This window comes from Fomitopsis serialis (assembly GCF_022376445.1).
Source record: "Fomitopsis serialis strain Sig1Antser10 chromosome Unknown B0H18scaffold_104, whole genome shotgun sequence".
In the NCBI taxonomy this organism is placed as follows: domain Eukaryota; kingdom Fungi; phylum Basidiomycota; class Agaricomycetes; order Polyporales; family Fomitopsidaceae; genus Fomitopsis; species Fomitopsis serialis.
In genome coordinates, this window is record NW_025955064.1 from 108,635 (window position 1) to 132,247 (window position 23,613).

Sequence of the window (23,613 nt, forward strand, 5' to 3'; positions counted from 1 at the left end):
GACCACTCTTGAACTCTACGTGTGACCCAGGAACGTTCACACAGACGAGAGTCAAAGTCAACCTGCGGTACATAGCATAGAATTACCGGCGGATATAATGTAGCACATACAACATGCGAAACAGCACCTTCACACGACATGCGCCTCGACTCGGTCCCGCAGAATGGAAGCGGAGTAGAACGAGCGGTCAGGGTAGAACATCTCACAGCCCGTGCTCCAAACTCCAGGCAAAGAGTGCGCGATACGGGGAACCTGAAGGGGGCTCTCACGAGAGGCGTCGACCCGTCTTGAAGCTTGAAATATTGAAACATGACAAGTTATGGATGCTTGTCTAACCACTCGCTGACACGGTCGATAAGTTCGGCCTTCTTGCCAGACACCGATTGGCTCTTGCCCTTGAGAAATTCCTGTCAGACAGTCACGTTAGTGCTCGTGATCGAATGCGATTGGGCCGTTGTATGCAGTCGCTGGCGACGCTGAGACGCAGCGGACGAGACTGGTCATTCTGGACACCACTTCCCAGACATGCCCGCAAGACAAGCACAGGGCTGTTAGTGAAGGGACGAACCTTAAGCTGGTCCACTCGAAGCTAGGCAAGATACAACGGTTAGTCTTCCCATGTCAGAGAGACGGTGCGAGCGCACCTTCTCGAGCTTCCCGACTTCATACTTGCTCCGGATCTCCGCTTCGTCCACGCTTACGTCCTAAAATAGCAATGTTGAGATGACAATGTCACGGACATATCAAGGCAGAGTATCATCTGCCTTACCGCTTTGCGCTTCGAGCCGGTGGTAATGATGGTCATGTTTGCCGACTCGTCCTTCAGCAAGGCCTCTTTCCACGCCTTCATGAGCGTGCCTGCGCGCTGTCAATCCGTCCGGGATGGCATCAGCGCCAAAATGAGCTCGGCCCCGTATATTCTAGTTTCGCGACGGTGGGAGTCGCACGTACCTTGTGCATTTGATCATACTTCGGGATGGTCATGTCCTCGAACGCCGCGGGATCAAACTCCTCCCTGAATGCACTGGCTTCGAGCTGCGCGTTATGATATCCCAATGCTGCGCGCAGATGCGAATGAGCGGATCAAGCAAGCGAAACAGCGGTGAAATGAAGTGGTCAGGCGAGCAAAGTCAACAAATCCGCCAACACGATCTCACCAGGATTGGGATGAGCATCCGGATTATAGCCACCGTTCTTATTCTTCACCGTGAGCTTGTCTATGAACTTCCGCGCCTCGTCTTTCAATTCATCGGAAGCTGTCGGGATTTCGTCGAGCCCGCGGGGCGGCATCAATACGGAGTGTCATTTAGATGCGGCAGATTCAGTGTGGGATGGCGGAGGCATGGGTGAGAACAACGACCGGTCGGAACTGGCCTGAGCATGCTTACCACGAACACTTTCCTCGACGGGAGCTGCCCTGATGTCATCAGCGAACGGTAACGGGATGAGGTGGAAGCCAGCTGGCTCGTGCCACCCTCCTTCGTCCACCTTCTCTTCCTGTAAACGGTCGGTAGCGTTAGTGTGAATGTTTAGCCATCTACCGCGTAACACGCAGGTAATGAAGGATTGATCTGAGATGGCGGAGGAGCCACTATCTTGCTCCGCCGCATGCGCGCACTGTGGGAATAGCGGCCGTAGGACAAGATGCTCACATACCTGAGGCAGCAGCGCACAGAACTGCGGTGATGCGTTGCGTCGTGTGATGGTCAGGACCAAGCCTATTCTCTTTTTATTGATCATAGTGCGCAATAACGCGGTGAAAGTCCGCTTGCTGCCAGAGTATGTCTATCTCAGCCTCCGGTGTGAGCGAAAGTCCCCGAAACAAATTGCAGAACTCTAACCATCTCGTCTGGATAGATGAACAAGGAGTGCTTGACATTGTCCTCGAAAACGAGACTTGATCGATTCTTGAAACCAAGCAATTTGATGACTGCGTAAACATTGAGTTTCTGTCGTACGCCGCACACTTAAGGCGGCTTACTAGGATCTAAACCCAATGTGCGGAAGGACCGTAACTCGTCCGCTGTGTAAAAAACCTTGATAGCAAGAGGCGCGATATTCATGAGATGTCCGTTGAGCAGACTAGGCCATGCGCAGAGCTGTAAACTCACCCTGCTGTTGGCTGGTGCAACTCTCAGCCCATATCCACCTTCATCCTCGTCCTCCGCCGATTCCGCGGTCGCACCGAGCTCCATACCATACTGAACCCGCGCCTTATCGGCTTCCACTTGCGTGTCCTGGTGATGAACGCCACATGAGCCCGCCAACACCCAAGACCAATCATATTCCCTCGTACCTCATCCACATACACGGTGCGGGAATTGGCGACTTCCATTCTGCCACCAAGCTCGGCGAAGTATTTGTACGCGCCCCTCTTCTGCTCCGTGATCAGGCCATACCTATCGGGAGGTTCTAGACTCGGTCTCGGGACGGGACCATCCTATCGGACGCGACGCACCCTTTCACTCCAATCGTGAAGTCCTTCGCGAGCTGGAAGGGCACGCTGAACTGGGCCCGTTTCGGCACTTCGCGGATCCGCATTTGCTCTAGCAGGTCGTCGACGCGAGCTATTGAGATTGATTCCGGAAGAACGTTGCCGCTCGCGTCATCCTCGTCCACCACATTGGTCGGGAGGAGCACGGACTGCGGGCCAGGTCTGTCCAGTAGTCTCGTGCGTCAGTTAGAAGCAAACTCACCGAGTAGAATCTAGACGGGTCGAAAGATTTCTCTTCCGTGCTGATGAAGAACGGCTCAACGGTGACTCCCGCTTGCACCAAATCCTAGGGACAGATTTGAGCATATCTTAGGGGGCGTAGGTCTATCGAGCACAGTTGCCTTACAATGAGCGTCGTCCGCGCGGTAGTGATTAGTCTGTCCTTGGCAGCGCCTGGGTGAGGGTCGTCTTCATCCGTTACAAGAAAGACACGCTTCGTGGCGGTCTTAGGAGCCCTGAAACACGTTCGAGTGCTCATTCAAAATGACACTTGCTACTGTGGCTTACCCGTCGCGGATGACCCAGTTGCAACTAGTGAAGACATCTCCCATTGGCACACGACCCTCTGTCATGGGCGGGAAACTCTCGCGCAAGTAGTTGGGGTCCTCTCTGGCAGCTTTACCCGCGACGGGCACTCTCAGTATTGTACATTGCTTCCAGCTTGCCGTGACTGACCTTCGAGCAAGCGCATTACTTCCTGCACGCTCGGAGCGTTGATAGTCTCTATTGGTTGGTAGACGAAGTTTCCCTTCTTGATTTCGGCACTCTGACCGTTGCTTTCGTTGCGTCTTGTCTGTGGCGTGAATGAATAATGATTGCATGGTATGGGCAGCACCGGAGTTCACCGTGTTGAAGAGCATTATCCCTACTGCGTCGTTGGGGCCAACCATGACCTTACGTTTCTCAATGTTCATCGCCGCCTCTAGCGCTGTATACAGATGGCACGTTTGGAGGTCTTCATACTTCGGGTCCTCGTATAATTCAAGCATGGATGGCGAGCAGTCAATACAGAACAAGATAACATCCTTCTTGCCTTCATAGTGCTGCGCGGAGGAGGTCATAGACCATTGAGTATACCCAGTTCTGCAGTACTCACAGATGCGTCTTCAAGCTCTTCTTCCTCATCCTCCTCAATCCTGTTCCAGTCTTCGTATGAAGCCATTCGCGCAGAAGATCAACCTGCTACAGCTGTTACAAGTTTGCTTTTCAGCCAATTCACAGTATCAAGGAAGGGCGCGTCAGATAGCGAAAGTAGCGGTCGCCGACAAGAGTGACTGTGGCCCTATTCAGACGCGTCGGCGCGAGTCGACGCGACTCACCCGACCGTGACGCGCCTTCGAGCGCACGTGCCCCAGCTCCACAATCAGTCACACAATCCCGGAAAGGCAAGTCATCTCCTTCGCTTCGTCTTCCGTGTGTACTTCGAAACTTCGAGTATCCCAGCGTCGTCGTTCGTGTTCGTGCTTGCTGCAGCCCAGGGTAAGCGCGACTCGGAGCAAGCTCATTTTGGCCACAAACGTGCCCTTCAAATTGGTATGTGTCCCGAATCGCCAGGCATTTCCCGGAGCTGCGCGTTTGGAATCACGCTGCGCAGGAGAAGCACCTCTTAGCACAGAGGTCGCCACGGCGACTCGAGCGTATGATGGGCGAGAGCCATTCGAGACCGCTGGAAATGCTGTCTGCCGAATTTCAGAGGGGCGTGCTGATGATATTTTCGGAATGCAGGTATCGTGTAACATGGCCACTGCGCCTGATTTACCACTACTCCGTGCGGTCGATATCGGAGAGCTCGTGAAGCTCGATGTGCCCACGACGAAGATCCGCACGGACGAGGATGTCGTTTACTGGAAGAGGACGCGTGGATATCAAGACTTCGGCCTATTTTTGCGACGCTTGAACGAATCGGTCGTGGGCCACAATTACCTTACACGGAACCCGTGGGCGATGTCAGAACGCGTCGTCGCTTTCTAGTACGAGCAAGCGTTGACTCAGGATGTTCTAGGCGACGACCAGGATGGTTGCCCTCTTGGACACCCTCGACGGCTGGATCGATGAAATTCCCCCGCTGCCAACGCCCCAGCGGTTTGGCAATCTCGCCTTCCGCGCATGGGGCAAACGTCTAGAAACTGTGCGGTGTCCTCGCCGTCATTGATGAAGTGCATCATGTCTGATACGAGTGCAGGAAGGCGAAGCCGTCCTCGCTAAGCTCCTTCCCGGAACTTTGCAGCCTGCCATACCTTATCTGTCGCCCTACCTCCTGACGTCTTTCGGGTCGTTCACGCGCATGGACTACGGGACAGGCCACGAGGCATCCTTCGCGCTCTTGCTTTTGTCCCTCACCTTGCTTCGATTTTTCGAGCCGGAGGCTCGGACGGAGCGCGAGTTGGTCCTCTATGTCTTCCAGCGGTACCTGCGTTTATGCTGGCGGTTGCAAGATGTGTATAACCTGGAACCAGCCGGAAGCCACGGCGTATGGGGGCTCGACGATTACAGCTTTCTCAGTTACATATTCGGGAGCGGCCAGCTTCGAGGTAAGAATATCCTTTTACGTGAATAATCTGCGGTTTAGCCGGTGCGTTCTCGACAGATCAGACAGAGATACCCGTCAACGCCATTTTGCACCCGCCTCTTCCGCCGGCAAACCTGTATTTCATGTCTATCATGCGCATCCACGAAGTGAAACATGGCCCGTTCCACGAACATTCGTCGCAGCTTTATTCTATAGCCGTCGGCGTATTATCGTGGTTCAAGGTGAACTCGGGGCTCTTCAAGATGTACGAGGCATGTCTCATTGCTAGCCCTTCTGTTCCAGCGACATTGGTCGACTAACAATGACACCTTGATGCAGGCGGAGGTTCTAGGTAAGCGGGTGGTCGTGCAACACATTCCTCTCGGTGGTCTACTGGACTGGGATAATACTGTTGGACCACCGTCTGGGCAATCGCAGCCATTCAGCACCACTCCTGTGACTGCTCCGCCACCGACATCTACTTCGTTCGCCTCCGGGACATCCATACAATCCCGGAGTCAAACAGGTTTCGGTGCGCACTCCAGTACCATCCTCCCCCCTCTACCGACTCGTCGAGCAAACCCCGGTTCGAGTCGGACAGTGCATGGTCGTCCTGGATTCGGCGACACCAGAGGTATTCTCCCTGGGCGCTTACCGCTCGGCCCCACTGCCAGTACGGCTCTGCGACCCATCAACGCAGGTGCGGTCGGAGCAACGACTTCGCCTGAAGGTCCGTCCCGCTCGCCTACGCCGACTAATCGCGGGAGCAGTCAGACGCAGCAAGGAGTTGGCGGGACATGATGACTTCTGCAAGGCGCGAGAGTGAGCCCGAAGAGCAGTCCGCTATCACTGTAAAGCTACGGTATTTTCCGTGTAGACACAGGTGTCTTACATCCCATATACGTATCCGCAAAAGTAAGTAACTTACGAGGTGGGTTCCACGCTGTGTGCCTGTGCGCCGTGCGCTCCACCGCACAGGTGAGCCGCGCCACAATACACGTGGCATCCGGCAAGTGCCGAAGCGAGACATCGATTGGAGAGAAAAACTGGACGGACCGCCGCGCTGCCTACCCCGTCGTCGTCCACAACCCCCCTGCTCACTGTCCTCTCTGCCGTCGTGCCTCCAGAGCTGCGACGCGGAGACCTGAATCCTCCACAATTCCTGACCAGTCGCGAAACGCCGATCTCCGTCTCTTGACCCTTGAGTGCGTCAATGTTGTTTTTCGGATGACGTGACAGAACTGATCCAGGCCGTGATCGCATGTCTAGGTGGTCATCCGTCCGTGGTTCGTACACTCAATCCTTACATCCTGCAGCCATGATACTGAACTGCAGTCCTCGTCAGGTGAACCTCCCTGACAGGCCTAAAACGCTCGTGGTAGACACATCAACAGCCAACACTCAGATTCCCGCCTCCCGCTTCCCCTGCTCTGCTTTTTTTAATTTCTATTTCTCCAAGACCCAACCCGTCCTCGCTGCACAGGCGAGGATCCCGCTCCGACTGAAGTAACCCGCACGTTACCGTCCTAACCCGCTACGGCGGGGGGCTCGGTAATTCGGGTAGAATACCACCAAGAGAACACCACGCGTTCGCGCACCTAGTTCCTCAACCTTCGCGCTCCGTCGCTTTCGTGCATCGCTGTCCACGTACGACGCGGTCGTCCGCACGTTTCAAGCTATAGATCCCCACGCAGATCTTGCCGGTTCGACCGAACCCCTCGATATCCCAAAACGAATGTCTCAGCTCGAGATCCTCACGGCCCGCAGCGCCCTCGAGTTCGATTTCGACGTGATCTCATGCTCGCCGACGCACTCGAGCTCGCTCTCGCGCTCCTGCAAGGACAAGTTTGCGAACGCCCTTGTCAGCGGCCTGCTCTCGTCGCCCACCCACTCTGCCCAGGGTCATGACAAGGTTGGCACCCCCGACTCGGACCGGGTGCCCGACAACGACGTCACGATCCCTGGCTTACCTCCGCTCCTCCGTGGACACCCGGACGTCCACCTTAGGAACGGCGTGATAAACGCTACCCAGCTGGCCGCCGAGGGAGAGACAGATGGGGAGAAGGCGTTCTTTGTCGCTGATCTGAGCTACGTGCTCAGGCAGCATGAGAGATGGAAGGCTAACCTCCCGGAGATTCAGCCGTTTTATGGTGCGCCAAGTGTCGTGGTCCCGCGTTTATATGGCGGTCTCTGACGCTGGTCATGTCGTCTTATTCAGCTATCAAGTGCAACCCCGACCCCTACGTCCTCCGTCTTCTCGCCGCGCTCGGTACCGGGTTCGATTGCGCGTCCATGGGAGAGATCTCGCAAGTGACAGGCCTGGGTGTGGACCCGTCCCGTATCATCTTTGCGAACCCGTGCAAGGCGGTGTCGTTCGTCCGGAACTCGGCCAAGGCGGGCGTCGAGATGATGACGTTCGACAACACAGACGAGCTGTACAAGGTCGCGCGCGCCCATCCCGGTGCCAAACTTGTCGTGCGCATCCTCACGGACGACTCGAAGAGCCTGTGCAAGCTCGGGCTCAAGTTCGGCGCCCCGCTCGTCACCGTGCCGGCACTGCTGGCGAAGGCGAAGGAGCTAAACCTGGACGTCATCGGCGTGAGCTTCCATGTGGGAAGTGGATGCTACGATTCGTCCGCGTTTGCAGACGCCGTGCAGCGCGCCCGGGCTGCCTTTGACATGGGTAAGGAAGCCGGGTATGACTTTACCCTCCTCGACGTTGGTGGCGGTTTCGAGGATGGCAGCTTCGAGGCCACGGCTTCCATTCTTAGAGATGCGATCAGTGAGCACTTCCCGGACAGGGAGCATATCAAAATAATTGCCGAGCCTGGGAGATACTACGTCTCGAAGGCGTTCAGCCTGGCGGTGAACGTGATCGCCCGGCGCGCGCCTCCTGCGGTGGAAGACGGAGCGCAGGACATGGAGGTGGACCCTGAGCAGCCCTCGGCGATGTGTATGTTTCGGTGCCCTTGAAGTATAAAAGCGGGGACTAACTAAAGTTGTGCTTGCAGACTATATCAACGACGGCGTCTACGGGTCATTCAATTGCGTTCTCTTCGACCACCAAGCTCCGCAACCATACGTGCTCTCCCTGAATGGCTCCTTCCATGTGCCTTCCTCCGAGCCCTTGCAGGGGAGCAGCGTGTGGGGCCCGACGTGCGACTCCATCGACTGCGTGTGCCCGATGGCGCGTCTGCCGGGCTCCCTGCGCATCGGGGACTGGCTGGGCTTTGACAACATGGGCGCGTACACGATCTGCGCGGCGAGCCAGTTCAACGGGTTCCAGGTCAGCAAGGTGCTCTACACCGCCGGGGGCGGCGCGGATGCGGTGGCGGTCCGAAACGCGCTCCGGGGGCTTGAAGGCTAGAGGCGATGTTCTCATGCATGACAGACTGGTCGAGTAGTGTTTCCGGTTGACGTGATGGACGAGATACAGACTTGGCTCCCACGTACCTAGCAGCGAACGAACAAGAACACGTCGTGCGCATCTCATCTGAGGAGGGCGCGAGATAGCGGGAGTAAGCGGCTGGACCGCCGGGCGTGCCTGCCCGGCGCTGGATCGGAGGCGGTCGCACGGTCTCGGTTCCGTGCCATGCGGTGCCGGGACCGCGGTTGTGTGGCGGCCACGAGGGACAGGCACCCGCCGCGGCGTGGCTGCTCGCTGCTCGCCGGCCCTCCCCGTGACGTAGCTTCGCCGTCGACGCCGCCCCGAGGCCGGGCGATCTGCAGCTGATCGAAGAGGCCACGGCGTGTGCGCCGCCTGCCTTTTCCGGCAGCGTCCACCTCGGTCCTCGATGCGCTCGGCCGGATCCCTCCACTGCCCGGGCGGCTCGCTAGAAGCGGTTGTGCAAGAACGCCGTGGGCGCATTCCGCCCAACCAGGGAGCTTAGCCAATGCACAACTCTAATCTCTCCCATCACATGCCCGGTGCGTGATCTTCTTGCTCAGCCCTCCGTCCCCATAAGAGCGCGACGGCCCAGGTCGGTAAATAAATCTCTCGCTCGTCGTCCAGCTGCGCAGCAGCGGTAGCAAGCTCGGCAGCCTTGGTACCGCAGTGTGGTTTCGGTCACCCCGTTTCTGACCAGCGCGCAGCGTTGCCACCGCCCCGGTGCAGCTCTGTGATCGAGGCGTGTGAAGCTGCTCTTCCGCAACGGCGGTCCCGTACGACGTGGGGACGCTGATGATGTTACGACCTTCCGCATCTCTGCGCAGACACGCACAGCGGCATGAGAACCCCCGTTCGTACCAGCGGCTGGGCCCCGCTCGTAAACCTTTTGCCGCAGGACTTGTCCCGCGAGCCCCGGCCCAGCGGTCTCAACAATTGCAGATGCGGATCTCGTCTCCAAAATGCACGGAGTTTCTGATCGTACCCCATCTTAGTATATCTACCCGATGCTGCCGAGCCTCGGTGCCTTATTCGTCCTTACGTGCTGCTATTGCTCGTTCCATTCGAAGAGAACCGCTTTGCTGCGGTCGGAGGGCACGATCATATCGAATATATTCGTTGTCTTCGTGATGTGAAGCCTGGCCCATCACCACTCGTGGTTCTTCCGTCTCGAGCAACGTTGCCGCATCCCTGCTTGTGCCCTCATTGCAGAAGCTGCACGCTTATCGTGGCGTCCGTGTACCTATATCCCGCAGTCAAACCCGCCCGTCGTAAAGTCCCCGCGCGCACGTCTGAGCTTAAACCGCTCCTATTCTTGTGATAAACCCGAGCGCCGAGCGCGACACTTCCCTTTCCTGTCCCGTGAGTACGTCCATGGCCCTAGGACCCAATCGCTCTGCGAGCATGTCGTCTGGGTTGCTTCTGGTGAGTCGCTCCGTCTCTTAAGTCGTGACAGTCGAGTAGAGCGTCGGGGTCTGCACGTAGGATCCATGTCCGTACAAACATCTGAACAGTCGACCAGCGGCCCTCGCTTCCGGCCGTACGCTAGCCCAAACCATCATGTCACGAAGGGTCGCTACATAACAAGCAATGACCCTAGAGGGTATATGTGAGTGAACATGGAATTTTAACTCGAGAACTCAGTCTGAAGGTTCTCTAGCCCGGTGTACGAGTACCCTTTAAATGGCCAGTGGATAATGCTGGACATGGACGACGGGTATGTTCTCTGGACGGGTATCTGGAAAGGTACGTATACTTGCGAATGTGGCTGCCTACGCTCACAGAAGATTCTCGTAGCCCTGGGAAACAACAAAGGTGTGTACTGTGGACATCCTTGCCATCTAACCAGAGTGGCGTCTAATGTAGAGCTCGCTAGCGGACATTGTCAAAATAATAGACTCACAGCCGGACCTCGCTTCTCAGCTACGGCGAGTCCGTGGTGGCTATCTGAAGATTCAGGGAACCTGGATGCCCTACGAGATTGCGCTTCGTTTAGCACGTCGGTCAGTCAGCTTCTGACTACATGAAATCTGCTGCAGCTCATGAAGGCTCCCTCAGTGTGGCATGGCCTATACGACATGACCTCGTTCCCCTGTTCGGGTAAGTCATTTGTCGCTGCTTCGTAAAAGCTACGTCGTCTAAGCTCAGTACTTAGACCCACTTTTCCAACTACTTGCCTGTCGCCGGACCAACCGGGCTATGGCCAAATAGTCAGCCCTGGAACTGGTAAGAGGAGGCCGCGCCGCAGCGCAGCCACCGATGGTTCCATCGACACAAGACATGCTTGGACCGTCATCTCTGACTCGCCCGATGGTCCTGCTGCCGACAGCCGCGCCAGCTCATCGCGGACTTTCCACCAGCAGACCATGTACGCCAACGGCTCCTCAACCCAGCACACGCAGGTCGACTCCCCAGTCATGCTGCACGTCCCATACATCGAGCGACCGCGCCCCGTGTCGGAAGCGGGTCCCTCGAATAGTCAGCATTACGCTGCATCGCGCAGGACTCACCGCCTTCGGACAGCGGCAGTGTCATGCGGTATTCGCCCTACCCCGCCAGCCCTGTGCACACTCGTCTCGCTGCGGTGCGCGAGCCAGCGCACTCGAGAAGCATCACTTTGCCCTCGCTCCAGCCTCGAGGAGAGGACGACGGGGAGGCGACGACATTGCCTCCGATCTCGGCTATGACCCGGCCACCAGGCGGTGTTCACGATGACCCCATGGCTATCCTACGGCGCCTTCAGTCTGACGACGACACTAGCTCTCGGACATCATCCACGGAGCGCTCCTCGCACGGGCGGCGACCATCCGTCCCAGAACCTGCGCATCGCCTGTGAGCACCGCTCGTCCATAAATCTTACGACCGCGCCGCTGACCGCGCACCAGGTCAGACGCCTCGTACGGCGGCGGGCGGGTGCCCTCCGCGCATCGGCTGTCCCGCAGGAGCATATCCCCGCCGCCCGCCGCCGAGCGAGCTCCTCCGAGTCGGTCCACTTCGACAGCGGCGGCGGCGGACCGTTCGCCCCCGGCGAACGCGAGCACCGTGTCGCAGCTCCCGCCGTCGCTCGCGCGGTCTCTGCTGATGCCCCCGCCGCCGAGTCCCCATCCCCATTCGGCCCCGCGGGGCCTCGCAGACCCACAACGGACTGCAGACGGGTCCTACTGCGGCGCAGCTGCGGACGACCGCCGTCGGTCGTGGAGAAACGCGCCTGGCGACCGTGGTGAACGAATGCATCACGGATCTCATCTCGGGATGTTTGAAACTGTTGTCTGTTCCGGATATGCAGTCGATTTGTTGTGCACGTTTGCTGTCCCCGCCTGTCTAATTGCTTCCCGGTACAAGTCATACCCTCCGCATATGTCCGCCGTATAGTGTACAAATACATTGACTGCGTTTAGTGTACGGCTAATTACTCTGTAGACATATATGTCTAGATACTGCTTGACTTCGTCCGAGGCACCGTGGCCGTCGGACGGCCCGCCCTGGGATAATACATCGATACAGCACTTAGCCTGGCGAAGGACGCCGCCGTCGACGCTTCCAGTACGTAAGCTGTGCGCCATCTTCTTCGGTCCGTGCCTATCAACGTCGACGGCCGGACTGAATTGAAATCCAGGGCGAAAGTGGAAGACGCACTCTTGTCGCCGTCGCCGCTTATCAGATAACCACTGGGCCAATCAGAGCGGGACCGTAACCGTGTCTCGCAACGATCCCTCGAGTGCCAGTGGGAGCCGGAGGCTGATTGGCTTGCGCCTGACCCATCCGCGAGGAGGAGCATGTCCCCCCGCAATCAACTTCTTGTGCAGCGGACCCTGGAGCCTGGGAGCGCCACTGCAGCGTGTCCCGCGGGCTGGCCTCATGGGACGCGACTCGTATCATGGCACGACCGACAGAGGTGCCCTTTGAGCCTCCTGTATACGGTACTTTGAAGTGGCATCGTTGGCAGATGCAGCTGCCATTGCGGCGTGCCAGCGGAGATAACTTCAGCGCACTGATCCAATGACAGCATAGGCTGTCACGAACTGTCTCGTTGGACCGACGAAGGCCGATCGAATGCCAGTGAATGCGCGTACGGACGAGCGGCACCGAAGGGTTTCCCCATGCCACACTGGCGGCAGTGTCTCGAGGATACGGCAGTGTCCGCGGCAGGAAGCGGTTACACGGTCCTCTGTGGATTTTCCGGGAAGCCCTGATGCCCGAAATCTCGTATACCGGGGCTAACGGCCTGGGACTCGCATGATGAATATACGCTTCGGTCTTTTCCAGATGCTCGCGAGACGTTGCGCGTCCATACACTCGCTCTCCTGTAATATGACGAGAAGCGCGCGGGACTTGATGGCATGAATAGGAAGCCGCGAGTACATGCCGGTCGAGGAAACAAAGCCTGGCATTTCCCCATGCAGGCTGCTCGCCACGGGGCGGTACCGAGGAGGCGAAGGGTAATCGAGTAGTATTGGCCGAGGGGAAGTGACCTCACTCAATGTTCGTGGTTGCTTCGGGGTGAAAATAACTGCGGGAAATGAAGTGTCTTCCTATGCCCCGATGACCGAGAACAAAAAGACAATGACATGAGGCCACAACGTGGCCGGTTTCGTGCTTGGTAGATCTAGTTCTGTCCATGACGATCGACCCGAGGAACGGGCGTGCATCGACGGCGTTCTGGACTGTGGCTGCGTGGCCTGACAACGACGGAAAGAAACGGGGGACAAAGCACAAAAATGGAGTCGCGGTGAAGGTCAGTTGACATGCCAATGCCGGAGTATACCCAAGGTTCTCGAGGACGCACCTGTGAGCCTCGCGCGTGCTTCGAGCGAACATTGACAATACTCGAGCCTCTGCACGTGTATTCTGTCATCGTATGTATGCCGCGTAGTATGGATCGGATGTTCGTGCATGAGTACGTTGCTGGGTGCCAGTGGCAGATGCACAATGGCACGTTTCGCGTTGTCTATGTATCCACTTTGCCATGTCCGCGTCCGGGTATCTAAACCCCTTCAGTACACAGAGAAACTCGAAGCAAAGTCAGTAAAGCTTACCGTAGAATTGGGCCATGGCGCAGCTGAACTTACACGCAGTAGCGATGATACCACTGGCACTATGAAGGTTCCACTGTCAAACAAGCACACTGCTATGAGGATGGCGCAGGAACCTTCCCCCCGGAGATTCCGAACCTGACAGCGACAGCTAGCGATGTTAGTTGCAATAGCCGAGAGGGCTATCCAGAGGCCTCTGTGCTGCGCAGTGAGAGCTGGTCACGGTGAAAGCTGTAGAGTTAGTAAAAGGCATCATTAGTAGACGTTTTTTTAATACGACACTCACTACTAGTGTATCACCCGCTCGGGAGAGACTGGATCGCGCACATACGACGGACGTATCCAGCCGTCAGTCTTGTTGACCATGCTGTAACAAGCTTTGACTCCGCTGAGGCATCTGAGTAGCCGTCATCACGAGCTGGTCATAGTGCAACAGTTGGCAATGTTTTACTTGTTTTCCGGTCGAATACCGCTGCGCACGGTTGCCAGAAATTAGCCGTTCCAGCATCCGCGAAGATAATTGCAGACTCGTGTCATCATCCGCCCGGCAAACACCTACCAGTGCACTTTGAAACCTGAGAGCACAGGTAGCTCCGGATGACCCGAGTCTCTGGAAATCTGCAATTCAAGAAGTGCTGGAATAGCTGCTGAGGATACATTTCGAATTGTCCATAAGCGGAAGACTCAAAGCCTTGCATGCACTGCGGACAATCATGGGAAAGAAAATCAACGACACAATAGTCAGCTTAATTTTGTAGGATCATACGACACCCCGGAGTAAAAATCTTTCAGACGCACCACAGCGCAGCCATTGAATAAGGGATCACTGAAATTGTGACTGACCTTAAATCAATTGAATTTGAAGCAGCCTGGGGCCACCGCAGCCTGAGCCTGACATGCCGTGATTCCGAGATTTTCGAGGCCATGACTGAGCGTAAACCAGGAGCTTACAGAGCTGCACACAAAGAGCATGTTGCGTTACTTACAGGATGATCATGAACAGATGAACACGTCGCGCTCGTCGCTCGACGACGACACGTCGGTAACTATGACAGTATTTATCGTTGAAAAATACGGACGACGAGGGATTGACTTGTGACTCTGAGGCCCAAAGAACGAGCGTCGAGGTTGCAGCTTCGAGGTTGCAGCTTCAGGTCACGTGACGTGTCACGGACGTGTCACGGACGTGTCTCGGAGGCGAGGTTCAGCTTCCTGTGGGCATGAGAGAGCAGCGAGCTCGAGCATCATGGTGCACAGGGCCAACGCCCTGTCCCTGTATATGCAGGCGCAGCCGACGAACCGGCGGCAGGCCACGGTGAGTGCACACACGGACCGGCATGTACGCTAACAGCGAGCACAGCGGTGGGCGGGTGAGGTGCTCTCGTTTTTGCGGCCGTTCCTCGCTTGCTGCCCACTGATCTACTAGTAGTGAGCAAGTAGTGACCTTCCCTCCATCCCTACTCCCCTCCTCGCCCGCTGTCTATAGTCGACGTCACCGCCCGCCTCGCAAAAGCGAGGACGCTCAGCGTCGACGGTACCGCCAAGGCGCAGAGACCATCGAGGATCTCAAGACGCCCGGCCTGCGTACATATCCAGGCCCCGGAGCACCCGCTCGAGAACAAATGGTGCGTGTTCATCCCGTGCGCTGCGCGCGCGCCCTGACCTCACACGCAGCACAATATTCCACGACACAAAGTCGACCGTCCCCTTCACGGCCGCCTCCGCCCACCCCGCACGACCGCTCCCCAGCGCGAGCGCGGACCCGCTACAGAACGCGACGCCCTTTGCTGCGCCCGAGAAGGACGAGTACGAGGCGGGCCTGACAGTGATCGGCGAGTTCGAGACGGTCGGGACGTTCTGCCGGTACTTCAACTGGCTCAAGCCGCCCTCGCGGCTGGAGCGCAACTCCAACTACCACACCTTCCAGTCGGGCATCAAGCCGATATAGGAGGACCCCGCGAATGCGCACGGCGGCAAGTAGGTGCTCACGATGAATAACAACCCGCAGCTGCTCGACCACTGCTGGAGCCGGCTCGCGATGGCGCTCGTCGGCGATGACCTCGACAACGAGACGAGATCTGCGGCGCGGTCGTCAGCCTCCGGACCAAGGTTGACCACATCCCGCTCTGGGCGCGCGGCAGGGAGCACGCCGAAGGCATCAGCAGCATCGGCCGCAAGATGGGCCAAGCTCCTCGACGTCTCCGCGGCGGACGGCATCGGGCTCGAGTTCCAGGTGCGTGTCCATCCTCTCTGCGCGTGGTGATTCGCAGCCACAGAAACTCACACCTATTGTACTGCATGATAATGCGCAGACGTGTTGTTCATGCGCGAGCATACACCCTCACCTCGACACGAGTCCCCTGCCTCCGTCATCCCACCTTGCTCCCCGTCCTCAGCGCTCCACTGACGAGCTCACCCGGCCCCTCTCGCCCGCCCCCTCTCGCCCGCCCCCTCAAGTCACGCCGAACTTCGCATGGCGATCCTTGCCCATCGACTCGGCCGAGGCTACTGGTGTTTCCGCCTCGGCTCTTTACCGTTGCTCCGAGCCGAGTGTGCGAGCCGACGAGCGCGAACCCGTGGCATTTGAAGGACTTAGGAGGACGGCGAAGAAGGTCATGTAATGCTTTTCTATGTATACTACTTCGATACAACTATCATGTTCTGGATCAGGGACAGCTGAAGTGATTAGCCAGCCACCTGAGAAGCCTGTGACTGACTGTGACTAGTGCTGACTGATGCTGACTGATGCTGACTGATGCTGACTGATGCTGCTCAGCTGAATGACTAACATGCCATTGCAACAGTATTTAAGGAGGCATGAGTTAGAGGGACATTCAGTAGCACCCTACTATCCACTGAGCAGTAAGTCACTCTTACAGATATTCATATGAGTATACTGAGGTCAAGTACTAGCTTCATCACAGAGGTATACTCTCTGTCATGCTGATCCAATGGGTTATTGACATAGATGTTTAAAGTGACAGTCTCACCAATATGCCAAGGAAACAGAATACTGATGCTATGGAAGCATGTGGGTGTTTTCTTCATACTCATGTAATGGCCCATGGTAACCTGATTACATAGTGGCAACATACCTATCTGCCCCTGAAACTATCAGGATCATTGAGAGCATAAGTGCTGCTGACATCAAAGATTCCAATTCTCCTGTTATATGTCAGATCCTCAGGGAGATAGAGGCTATTCACCAGCCATCAGCCAAAGATGTAAGTCTTTATGAGTTTTCTATGATATATGTCCTCATGCTATAGCTTCAGCTGTCTGTACTGGTGCGCAGGAGTTTAGGCTTACTGCCCAAAGGCACTTCAGCATTCCTGGCTTGGGAAACCCTGAAAACACTACTGAAAGAGAGCCAGTCATCCAGTGGTGTAGTCCAGGCTAGCCATCATGAGAAGAGGACATTGGTATGTCTGGATCTCTCTAACACTGTACAACAGTTAAGGGTTTCAATTTCAGGTGCGCCAGATAGGCCTACTAGGCCACAGCAGTTATGGTCTAGCAGATCTGCTCAGGGCCAGCCCTCATGCCTATATCATTGCTGGTGGCATCAAGCTTAGATTGGTCATTCGCTCCCGCGACCAGGTCCCCCATCTTCCTCTGCACACCCACATGTCAGAATTCACCAATCCAAGACAACCCCATGCTGCCCTGGTTGGGCTGGCTAGTCCCCATGATTACCTTGAAATAGGGACTGAGGAATCAGTGATTATTTTATCTGGCAGTTCTCAAGGTGAGTCAGTATCATTTGGAGGTTTTACATGATTTACACTCATGAATACCCTAGCAGGATATGAGCTTGAGCTAATGTGCATCAGAGGTGTAGCACAACAAGCAGCACTCTCCACCCCTTTGTATGCATGGCTGCATCAAGTGGTTGAGAGTGCATGTAATGAACGCCGGAATGTCAGTGTATGTCTCAGTATGCTGTCAATTAGTATTGTTATTGATGAAAATTTCTTCTAGCCCAGTCATGGTGGACATATGGCCCAAGTTGGACTGAACCGTGGTCCCTGGCATGCCCGTGTGGTAGGCTGGGCCAAAAGCTATACCAGGAACCTGGATCCTTCCATACAGCAATGTCATGATGAAGATGTGATTGGGGCTGTTAGTCTGGTTTGGGCTATGATCAAGGCTGTGGTACCCTCAGAAGCCATCCAAGAAGTTGAGGCATCCCTGGAACAGGCTGAAATGCCCAGGATTGCCACAAGGAATGTGGCTGAAGGTAAGTTGTACACAATGATTTTCACCACAGACCAAAGGCTGATTTGGTATAATCTAGGCAGTGGCTATAAAATCACAGTTGGACAGCAAATATACTCCTTCCCTGCAGCTGAGCGTGGTCCACCAGAAGCATACATGAGTCGTGGATATATTGCGTGAGTGTTTCTCTCATATGATGTACCAAACATCCTGTGTCATAATCTGGCTGTAGGTGGTCACACATTGATAAAGCCTACTGCAAATTTGCATTCTCCCTCTGTGTGGCTAGGGAGCTTGTAACTACTAGTCAGTCTATTCTCAGCATACCCATTCATAGAAGTCACTCATCAATTGCAGGGTACAATGCCCTCCCTAGTGGTGGTGCCAATTTTGTGGATGTTGGCCTGCGGGTTGTCATCAAACAGGCTGCAGGTACACTGATTGGCTTTAAGGCAGACTATAGTCATGGCACAACATTGGCATATGGTGCTGTCAATCACTCTATTTCTATTGCCTTTTCAAGACCACTGGCACAGGCATGGAAGGATTCACTGTTGAATAAGGGGGTCACATCAGCACCTGGGGCAGGGGAGGGAAATCCTGATGTAGAATTGCCTCAATGAACTATTGTACAGTGTGTATATGCAGTACTTAGTCCATTGAATATCACCGCACAGGATGCATGTAGCCTGACATGGACGGCACGCTGCTACAGGCAGTACCCAGTGGTACTCACTTATCCATGTCGGTGCACATTGCACTTCATCCCATTAGCCCTTTGTGCCACCCTTTTACATGCTGCACGTTAGACCGAGCACATAGCGCAGCGCAACTAACTCGCCCTCGACGACGGCCACACCTCTGCCAAGACACGGTCGTGCTCTGGATGGCCCGAACTCATTGGCCTCTTCACAGACACGAGCTGGACGTGAGGCACATCGGCCTCTCACTCTTGCGTGGCTGCTGACTTAGGTCGGGCCAACGCGCGTCGTCAGCGAGCGTCGGCTAGGCTTCACACGTAGGCGCAATGCGGCTGGGGGATGAGGGCCATGCTTACGGGTTCTCCGCTGTCATGCTCGTTACCAATCGGATGCAGCGGACAAGTGGCTCCTCCGACACTCGCTACGACTCGAGAACTCACGCGTCGCTCGATGTAGTACGTCGGCACGACATCGTCGCGCGTGTTCTCTTCGCGCCCCGCGCTGGTCTACGCCGAACACCTCCATCGCGTCGTCTACCTCCGCCTCACGCGCCGCCTCCGCGTAGATGGCCTTGCACTCCTCCGCGCGCTGGTACCACACGCCCAGGCCGACCTTGATCATCCACTTCTCGAGCGGGATCGGCTCCGCCATGCCCTCGCCGTTGATCCCCCGTCCGAGCGACTCCGGGTTCCACCGCATGCCCAGCGGTCCGCCGCGCTCGCCACGAAGCAGGCGCGCGAGGTCGACGACGAGCTCGTGCGTGCGGTTGAGGCGCATGTTGCGGACGCGCCCGCCCATCGACGGGCCGTACTTACGGTCGTGCGGGTCGACGGTGGAGTAGAACGGCGTCCCGCGGGCGTACGCGCGCGAGAGCCGGGCGACGGTCGTCGTGAGCGGGCGCGTCTGCAGCGTCACACTCAGGAGCGGCCGCCAGAAGGCCGTCTCCGCCAGCGTCGGGAGGTACTCCGCGCGCACCTGCTGGACAGCAGCGTTGGCCGCGGCCGTGTTGCCCACCGAGTTGACGTCGACCTCGCCATCCTCGTCGAGCTTGAAGGCATCTTGCTGGCGACTAGCCTGTCTCGGCGGCTGCGGGAGCGACACGTCCCGCGCAGGCTCAGGGCTGTGCCCGGGATCCTCACCTCCACCAGTATCTTCTCCTCGCGCACCCTCATGTCCGCCGCGAGGCCCTCCGACAGGATGCCCGCGCTCAGCTCTGACATCAGGACGCCCTCCCCGCGTGTTCTCCTCGCGCTGACCGCGCATCAGCACCGTCTGGCGCTCGGGCGTGTCCCACGAGGACACCGGGATCTGCCCACGCTGCCCGCCAGTCGACGCCGCCTGGGGGCCGAGCTGCGAGACCGCGGCCGCGAGCGAGGGCTCCGCCTGCGTGCCCGCGGGGTGCGTGATGACATCTGTGTTCGTGAGCACCTCCGCCGCGTCCAACTCCGCCTGGTCGCGCATGTACTTCCTCCGTGTGAACTGCTTGACACCCTCGCCATTGTCCGGGCGAGGGGATACCTCGTCCGACGCGGGGAGGTCGTCCCAGGGCTGCTTGGGCGTGCCGACGAGCGGGTGGTCCTCCGTCGGCTTCTTCGCGACTGCGGGATGGAACCCTGTCTCGGGCATGGAGGGCTCGAACCCGCTCGGATGGATGACGAGGCCCTCCAACCGCTTGCGCTTGCGCTCAACGTTGGACGACGGCACGACATCGCCGTCGGCGCCCTGCGACGGCTTGTGCGGGCGGGCCCACGTCGACCCGGGGGACGGCGCTGCTGGGTATGTCCGCTAGGGCGCTGCGGTAGGAGTAGCTCCGTCGCGCCCACTTGCTGACCTGTCAGAGGATCGCGCGCTGGCAAATGTGGTCAGCGTAGTTCGGGGCCGTGCATGTCAGGTCGTCTGAACTCACTGCGAGCTACCCTGGCGTGAGCAGTGACGAATCGACAATCGCCAATGGGCAATGACGCGGTGGCTACGAGATAGGTCAGTGTGAGTGAACGTCCTGCTCGTTTCGTACATGCTTACCCATGCGGGACGTTCACTGTGGCTGATACTTGATTGAATAATCAGCACACATGGCCCGGGGATGCTGGGATAGGATAGCACCCCCGTAAAGAGACGCCAGCGCCAGATCCGGCCACGTCGAAGGTCACATACCTATAGAAGCCTTCCGATGTAGATGGTATATCCAGAACGTCATGGACATCTACAGCTGACCCGAAACGTTGGTGAGGTACTGATGCTCATGGAAAGCGGGTGACACACCGATAAGAGCAGCGCGTACGGACCTGTCTGTCGTACCGGTGCCAAGTCTCGATGGGTGTGTCACCCAGTCCAGGACGAGGGACAGCCGACGGGGCAGCACCATGTTCGCGCCCTTTATGATTGGCTCTGTGTGTCGCGCACAGTCACCGCGAGGCCGAATCACTGCTCAAACCAGTGGAGACACTCACAGCGCGTGTCGCGAAGGCTGCGGGACCTCCAGAATATCATGGTCAGCCATGGCTTAGCGTACGAATCATCCAGAGCCACATACCGTTTTCACTCACCCGAAGAGGTCTCCATAGGTGCGTGGTACTGCGCTGTCGAGGAGGGAGGCCCGCTGGTGGAATCCGTGCAGAGAATGTTGCGCCCGAAATGCATGACACCGCCTTATGTCTCCTGGAAGTAGCTCAGTCTCACGTCGATGGCGTCGGTTATGCTGAGTAGGTAATCCTGCCGTTGCGAGTCAGTGATACACGTGAATAGTTCCGCAGAGGTAGTACGTACCCGCTCTTTGAACAGCTGTTCACAAGGTCCTTTGAGGCTCTCACCACCCTCCTCGACCATCCGCCGCTCGTTCAGCATTCCATCGACCACCGAGTCGACCGGGTCGATGTGTTCTGACAGCGGATCGCACATGTCTACAGCCTCGGGGCTCCGACACACTCTCCAGGTGTGTGCCGTAGTGCACCTCCTGGCTATGCGCGACCGAGCGGTCGACGCACGCGAACCAGTCATAGAACTGATGTGGCGCCTGGATCGGTTGCTTTGGATGTAAGGCATGGGCGGTGGCCGCACGACGGGGCGGTTATGCTGAACTGGGTGTGCCTGGGTGCGAACGAACGCAAGCCTGTTGCGTAGCACGGGAGTCGAGGGTCGCGAGGATGATCCTGGCTCGTCTACTGCGAACTTGACTGGAGGTCACATCAAGCATATAGACGCAGGCGCACCCGGACGTTTCGAGGATGTCGAGGCCATTTGGTTGGGGCCCTATACGGCCATACAGGGCAGAGGGGACGGTTTTGAAGGAGAAGAAGGCGAAACGGAAAGCAGGAGTGAACGTGCGCCACGGAAAAATGGTAGCCGCGGCGGAGCGCCCGTGGTGAGTCGGACGTGCGATGGACGGGTGATGGACGCGTCCTCGTGCTGCGAGACAGGACTGTTCCTCACAAGTTCCTCAGCCGTCTCATCCTCTCGCGCCCTCGACCGTCCCTTGAGTGTATGCTGGCCCAATACGGTGGGGTATAACACTGCACACACACGGATTGGCTGGAGAACGAAAAAGGTGCCATGTCTGCGACCCTGACCTACCAAGAACGACACTACTAACATACGCCCCCGTCCCCGCAGGGACAATCGCATAGGTATAGCATACAGCTGCGCGAGGCTCCTCATTGGCGACGATCCCCACCATACTCACCGCGCGCGTTCACCCTCAGCTCCTGGCGCGCCTCTCCTGGACCGGCCCATCCTGCGTATTGAACACTCGGAAACCCCTCCCCTCCCCCGCACAACGTCGATCGCTGGAATGCGTGCCACGTTCATCAGCCAGCTGTTCCCTGGCTCCATACAGTGGGATCTTGATCCCCGGTGACATGGGCGCTGGCGAGCAAACTTCGCATCTTAGGTGAGTTCTCCCTCAGTGCATGCAGGGCGAAACTACTCACCATGTGAGAACAGCACCTGTACGGCTCAGCATGCAGTTCCGCACCCCGCTCTCTCCGCCTCACTCACGCCTCCGGACCCAGCCCGCCTGGCATTGACACCGCCTGTCTGCTTTGGCGGCCGCAACCGTCGCATGCAGCTGCGCAGCCTTTCGGCCTGTGAACGAGTCGACGCACGGCCCTCTTCGTGGTAAGCACCCATGGCAGACTGCGGAATGCTTCCGCCGCATCTGCGCCGCCGCGGGCGTCCATCCTTCGTGTTCAAAGCTCGGGATCCACTCGCCCGTACGTCGACATCCTCCTCCTCCCTCGGACGTCACTTCCAGTGACGTGTTCTGTCGCGCCTCCACCAGCCAGCTCCCTACCAAGGGATCTGGATCCCCGGACGAGCAGTCATTTCAAACAAGGTCAGTTGTCTCTCACTGTACACGCAGCGCGAAAAGTACTCACGCCCGCATAGCAAGGGGGCCCTCGCCCCACGCCCGAGCCCGGCCTGCTGGAGATCGACACGCTCCGTCCACCGCCCGACGGGCGTGTCCCTCGGGTCGCCAGTGCACAGATGACCTGGGAAGTAACGCGGCAGATGAGTAGGGCACCGACGTAAGTCTCCAATCATGCATTCATCATTGTCGTACTCACCTTCAGCGAGACAGCCTCGCGCGCTTTCCGGCCATCCGCACGCGCCACCTTCTCACTACCCGCCACGTCAAACAGCCGCACGGGCATCCAGCTCCCCCGTAACTCGATCCGCCGTGGCTTCATCGGTTGCGCGGCGATCCGCGAACGCGAGCCACGCGCCGATCTCCAGGCAGTGGCTGAGTCGAGCACGTTCTCGCGGGCGTGCTCGCCGGACGACGATACGTCGTGTCTGCGCTTGTCAGGCAGAGTGGTGGCGGTCATTCGCAGGGAGACGGTGTGGTGAACAGGCAATGACCCGCAGGGAGACAGGACACGAGCGCAGAGGCCATCGTGCCGTGCGAGTATCGTCCCCGGTGCTGTACCATCGAGGTGAGTTCGGTTCCACCTGTCGTGCAGGGCGACTGCACTCACCCTGTCCCGCCTAGGGATATCCGTGCGCTTCGCACCCACTATCCGGCTGTGCGCGCGGCCCGCCTGCATGCGTCGACCGTCTGACAAAAATGCGCGCGGCGTTTGAGCGTTCCGAGGACCTGCGAAGCAACGCGGAAGACGTGTAGGATGCCAGGTGAGCTGTATCCCACTGTATGTGAGACAATCCCGTGCTCACCTTTGGCCAAGGTAACTCGCTGGCGGGAGCTGGCGGCTTGCGAACGGCACCTCGGGCGCGTCAACGCTAGTGCATTGCAGGGGTACGCCCAACCCGCGCGGGTC

At 57.6% G+C, this 23,613-nt stretch overlaps 6 protein-coding genes across 6 annotated transcripts; 4 read left to right on the top strand and 2 right to left on the bottom strand.

Annotated features, from left to right (window-relative positions):
- Positions 1 to 64: 64 nt before the first annotated feature.
- On the bottom strand, positions 65 to 3,775 carry B0H18DRAFT_1035383 (ku70-like protein). Its single transcript, XM_048030318.1, has 19 exons — positions 3,591 to 3,775; positions 3,340 to 3,537; positions 3,170 to 3,287; positions 3,002 to 3,110; positions 2,841 to 2,949; positions 2,697 to 2,780; positions 2,459 to 2,643; positions 2,297 to 2,399; positions 2,112 to 2,237; positions 1,982 to 2,036; positions 1,842 to 1,930; positions 1,657 to 1,785; positions 1,389 to 1,497; positions 1,158 to 1,256; positions 952 to 1,058; positions 770 to 865; positions 645 to 704; positions 569 to 589; positions 65 to 407 (listed from the first exon to the last, which is right to left on the bottom strand). The coding sequence occupies exons 1-19, from the start codon at positions 3,654 to 3,656 to the stop codon at positions 318 to 320; spliced, it is 1,953 nt and encodes a 650-aa protein (XP_047888198.1). The 5' UTR covers positions 3,657 to 3,775; the 3' UTR covers positions 65 to 317.
- A 456-nt stretch (positions 3,776 to 4,231) lies between these two features.
- On the top strand, positions 4,232 to 5,804 carry B0H18DRAFT_1087135 (Phosphotyrosyl phosphatase activator; the record flags this gene model as incomplete). Its single annotated transcript, XM_048032138.1, has 5 exons — positions 4,232 to 4,450; positions 4,497 to 4,622; positions 4,677 to 5,025; positions 5,082 to 5,275; positions 5,343 to 5,804. 5 exons carry the CDS (start codon positions 4,232 to 4,234, stop codon positions 5,802 to 5,804), a joined length of 1,350 nt encoding a protein of 449 aa, XP_047888199.1.
- Positions 5,805 to 6,738: 934 nt separating this feature from the next.
- On the top strand, positions 6,739 to 8,370 carry B0H18DRAFT_883962 (ornithine decarboxylase; the record flags this gene model as incomplete). The annotated part of the gene is made up of 3 exons (XM_048041008.1): positions 6,739 to 7,153; positions 7,222 to 7,956; positions 8,015 to 8,370. The coding sequence occupies 3 exons, from the start codon at positions 6,739 to 6,741 to the stop codon at positions 8,368 to 8,370; spliced, it is 1,506 nt and encodes a 501-aa protein (XP_047888200.1).
- A 1,508-nt stretch (positions 8,371 to 9,878) lies between these two features.
- Positions 9,879 to 10,492, top strand: B0H18DRAFT_883971 (transcription regulator HTH, apses-type DNA-binding domain-containing protein; the record flags this gene model as incomplete). The annotated part of the gene is made up of 5 exons (XM_048041009.1): positions 9,879 to 9,997; positions 10,049 to 10,134; positions 10,186 to 10,203; positions 10,265 to 10,391; positions 10,447 to 10,492. 5 exons carry the CDS (start codon positions 9,879 to 9,881, stop codon positions 10,490 to 10,492), a joined length of 396 nt encoding a protein of 131 aa, XP_047888201.1.
- Positions 10,493 to 16,781: 6,289 nt separating this feature from the next.
- B0H18DRAFT_41758 (uncharacterized protein) lies at positions 16,782 to 18,490 on the top strand. Its single transcript, XM_048038005.1, has 7 exons — positions 16,782 to 16,843; positions 16,896 to 17,169; positions 17,227 to 17,342; positions 17,403 to 17,661; positions 17,719 to 17,815; positions 17,872 to 17,945; positions 17,997 to 18,490. The coding sequence occupies exons 2-7, from the start codon at positions 17,049 to 17,051 to the stop codon at positions 18,260 to 18,262; spliced, it is 933 nt and encodes a 310-aa protein (XP_047888202.1). The 5' UTR covers positions 16,782 to 16,843; positions 16,896 to 17,048; the 3' UTR covers positions 18,263 to 18,490.
- Positions 18,491 to 20,989: 2,499 nt separating this feature from the next.
- On the bottom strand, positions 20,990 to 21,238 carry B0H18DRAFT_1123728 (uncharacterized protein; the record flags this gene model as incomplete). The annotated part of the gene is made up of 2 exons (XM_048034731.1): positions 20,990 to 21,052; positions 21,107 to 21,238. 2 exons carry the CDS (start codon positions 21,236 to 21,238, stop codon positions 20,990 to 20,992), a joined length of 195 nt encoding a protein of 64 aa, XP_047888203.1.
- Positions 21,239 to 23,613: the final 2,375 nt, after the last annotated feature.